This window comes from Sapajus apella, unplaced genomic scaffold (genome assembly GCF_009761245.1).
Source record: "Sapajus apella isolate SASKATOON/1434 unplaced genomic scaffold, GSC_monkey_1.0 scaffold7172, whole genome shotgun sequence".
NCBI classification, from domain to species: Eukaryota; Metazoa; Chordata; class Mammalia; order Primates; family Cebidae; genus Sapajus; species Sapajus apella.
In genome coordinates, this window is record NW_022444096.1 from 1 (window position 1) to 3,383 (window position 3,383).

Genomic DNA, 3,383 nt, shown 5'->3' on the forward strand with positions numbered 1-3,383 from the left:
ACTCGGGACACGCCTCCTTTGGGATGTACTGCGTGGTGTTCCTGGCGATGAGTCCGTTTTTCTGGGGCTTGCCCATCAAGTCACTCCCTTCCCTGGACCTCGGTTTTTCCAGCTGTAAAATGGGTGGGTCGTGGTGGTGATGGAGGCGCTCACTGACTTGTTTGTAAAAAAAAAAACAGGAGGTCCTGGGCTGGCTGGTTTTATGCCCTTGGCCTCGGAGCTGCCATCTGTGCAGTGGGCGTGGGAGTGCCTGGCAGGGCACAGGCTGAGGCGCCCTCTCCCGTCCCAGCGCTACATGCAGGCGCGGCTCTGCTGGAAGTGGACACAGCTGCTGCGGCCCACGGTCCAGTTCTTCCTGGTGACCTTTGCCCTCTATGTGGGCTACACCCGCATGCCTGATCACTGGAGCGACGTCCTTGCTGTTCTCCTGCAGGGGGCGCTGGTGGCTGGCCTCACTGTGAGCTTCTGACCCTGACTCACCCCCTGTGCTGTCCAGAGACCACTCCCTGCCCAACCCTGGTCCTTCCCTGCACACTCTTGTCCCATGGAGTCCTCCCCTGTAACCCCTTTCTCCAACCCTGGTCCTTCCCTGGGACCCCTCCTTCTCCCGGTTTCTCCCCTGGGACCTGTACCCCAAACTCCAGTTCTTCCCTGGATCCCTCCTTCACCCCCAGATCCTTCCCTGGGATTCCTTCCCTCAATCCCAGTTCTTCCCTGGACTCCTCCTTTCTCTCCATTTCTCCCCTGGGACCTCTTCCCCCAACCCCAGTCCTTTCTAAATGCCTCCTTCCACACATTCCTCCCTGGGACCCCTTCCCCAAACCCTAGTCCATAACTGGGACCCCTCTTACCCCCAATTCTCCTCTGAGACCACTTCTCCCCAACCAGCATCCTTCCCTGGGACCCTTTCTTCCCCTCATTTCTCCTCTGGGATCCCCCAAGCCCAGTCCATCCCAGGACCCTTCCCCTGCCACATCCTCCCCTGGGACCCCTTCCCCCAACCCCAGTTCTTCCCTAGACCCCTCACTTCTCCCCATTTCTCCCTTGGGACCCTTTTCCCCAACCCCAGTCCATTCATGGAACTCCTCCTTCCCCCATTCCTCCCCGGGACCCCTTCCCTCAACCCCAATCCTTTCTGGGGGCCCCTTGCTTCCCCCCATTTCTCCCCTGGGACCCCTCTCCCCAAACCCAGTCCTTCCCTGGACACCTTCTTCCCCCAGTTCCTTCCCTGGGTCTCCTGCCTGCACACCGTAGTCCTTCCCTGGGCCTGTCAGCACCCCAGTGCTCTCCACTGGTCCTCCACTAAGAGGGCTCTCTTCCCCCCACAGGCACTCTTCCTCTCATTGCCCACCTGAGACCCTGTTCCTCCCCCTCCTGCCCATGCTCATGTCTCTGGTGCCTGCCTAGCCCCTGCCCAGTCTCACCTTCCTCCACTCTGCCAGGTCCGCTACATCTCAGACTTCTTCAAAGCCCGACCCCCACAGCACTACCTGAAGGAGGAGGAGCTGGAAAGGAAGCCCAGCCTGTCACTGACAGTGGCCCTGGGCGAGGCTGACCACAACAACTCTGGGTACCTGCACTCCTCCTCCTGAGGCTGGATGCCGCCCAGGCAGGGAGTGGCTGTGAGTCCAGCTGAGGCCGGGCCCCCAGGAGGTCCCTCTGTCCCTGGGTAGGCACTGAGGGCTCCGAACGGGCTCCAGGAACCCTGGGCTGATGGGAGCAGTGAGCAGGCTCTGCTGCTTCTGCTCTGCACTGGACAAGGGGTCTGGGGAGGCCTAGGTAGCCCTGAGCATTTGGAGGGGGACCTGTTCCCGTAGCTCCCCAATATCCCCATTCTTTTATGGGTTAAGGAAGGGACTGTTTTGTAAAATGTAATGTACATGTGGTTTTTAGTAAAATAGGGTATTGGTTTGATGAGTGGCCTCAGTGCCTCTGTTCCTTATGGCCATTCTGGGGACGGTGTTCCTCCCATCAGAGGGCTCCGTGGAGCTCAGGCGTCAGGCAGACTCACCCGCTGTGACAGTGGAGGGCAGCAGCCAAGCCCGCCCCTTGCGTTTCTCCCTGCACGGTGCTGGGGTCAAGGGTCAGGTGGTCAGCACACCCCTCCCCTCTGCTCATGTCCACCCCGTGCACCTGGGGGCCACGCTTCTGAAATGGGTAATTCAGGGGCTGGTTTCCCTGAAGTGATGGCAGAATACACAGAGCTTACTTTTTCAACATGAGGGTAAAGGGTACATTTGTTATTTTGTACAGGAGGTAACTTAAGTGTCTGCCGATGTTTTGTTTGCACCTGGAACCTCTCTTATTCCCTCACCCTGCAGGGTGTTCCTGTCAGGACTTAGCCTATGGGAAGGGTGCTGTAGCCCTGGGGGCAAAAATGCAGCCTGAGAGTCCCACCCAAGGGGACGCAATGGAGGCCTGCCCTTGGCAGATGGGAAGGAAGGTGACCCAGACCCTGCGGAACTCCAGTTGAACATCAGGGACTTGCCTCCATGGAGGTGTCAGACAGGATCCTGACTGGGAAAGTCACATCGAAGCCTCCCAGGTATGCTAGGGTGCCCCAGCAGGCAGTGACGCCCAAGGACCAAGGAGGCTGTGTCTGGGCTCAGAATGTATCTCTGGCAGTGGGTGGGAGAGACGTTCCCAGTCAGATCCCACGGGGAGAGTCACTGCATCAGGAGCAAATGGGAATGACCCAGGTGCCCTGACAGCAACCGACACCTCCGTCTCCTCCCAGGCGCAATGGCCTTGAAAGCCAGGACCACAGTGAGGGTTGAGCACGAGTCTGTGGGAGCAGCTGCAGTGCACAGGACTCCAGTGTGGTCTGCTGGGGACAGGTGGCCTTGTTGGGACGAGCAGTGAAGACTGAGGAGCGGAGGAAGTTTAGAGTGAGGGAGAGGACGTGACTGAGTCTGGCTGCTGGCCTCAGCTGGGGGAGTCTGAGTGCTTCAGAAAGAGCATGTGCACCCCACGGCTGTGAGAGCAGAGAAAGAAAGGGCTGCACTGACCAGCGCCATCCCCAGAGGGTCCTCAGGAGCCAGGAGTGCCCAGCTTTGGGAGCCGGTGGCCTTTCTCACCGTTTGGGTGTTGCCCAGCTGGGCTATACACGCATTGCTCTGCATCTGTTGAGAAAAACCGGGACGCAGGCTGTCAGGCTCGGAAATTCTCATGGGTTCCCAGTACCAAGATGGCAGGCAGGGCAGCAGTTAGGACACATTTCTCCACCCACACCAAGCTCTGGGGAAGCCCTCATGCATAATTTTGGGTTTACACTGCCCACACCCTTATGGTTTCATGGAAAAAAAACAGTATTTTCTCTCGTTGTACAAGGAGGATTTTTTTTTCTGTTGTTTCTCACAAGAAACTGAGATTCTTAGCCATGT

General features: G+C 58.3%; 1 protein-coding gene across 1 annotated transcript; it reads left to right on the forward strand.

Moving 5' to 3' along the window:
* Positions 1-5: 5 nt before the first annotated feature.
* LOC116548122 (phospholipid phosphatase 2-like) lies at positions 6-1,592 on the forward strand (the record flags this gene model as incomplete). The annotated part of the gene is made up of 3 exons (XM_032273750.1): positions 6-55; positions 271-457; positions 1,443-1,592. Coding segments are annotated over 3 exons (387 nt in total), but the record flags the coding sequence as incomplete, so codon positions are not given.
* Between the last annotated feature and the right edge of the window lie 1,791 nt (positions 1,593-3,383).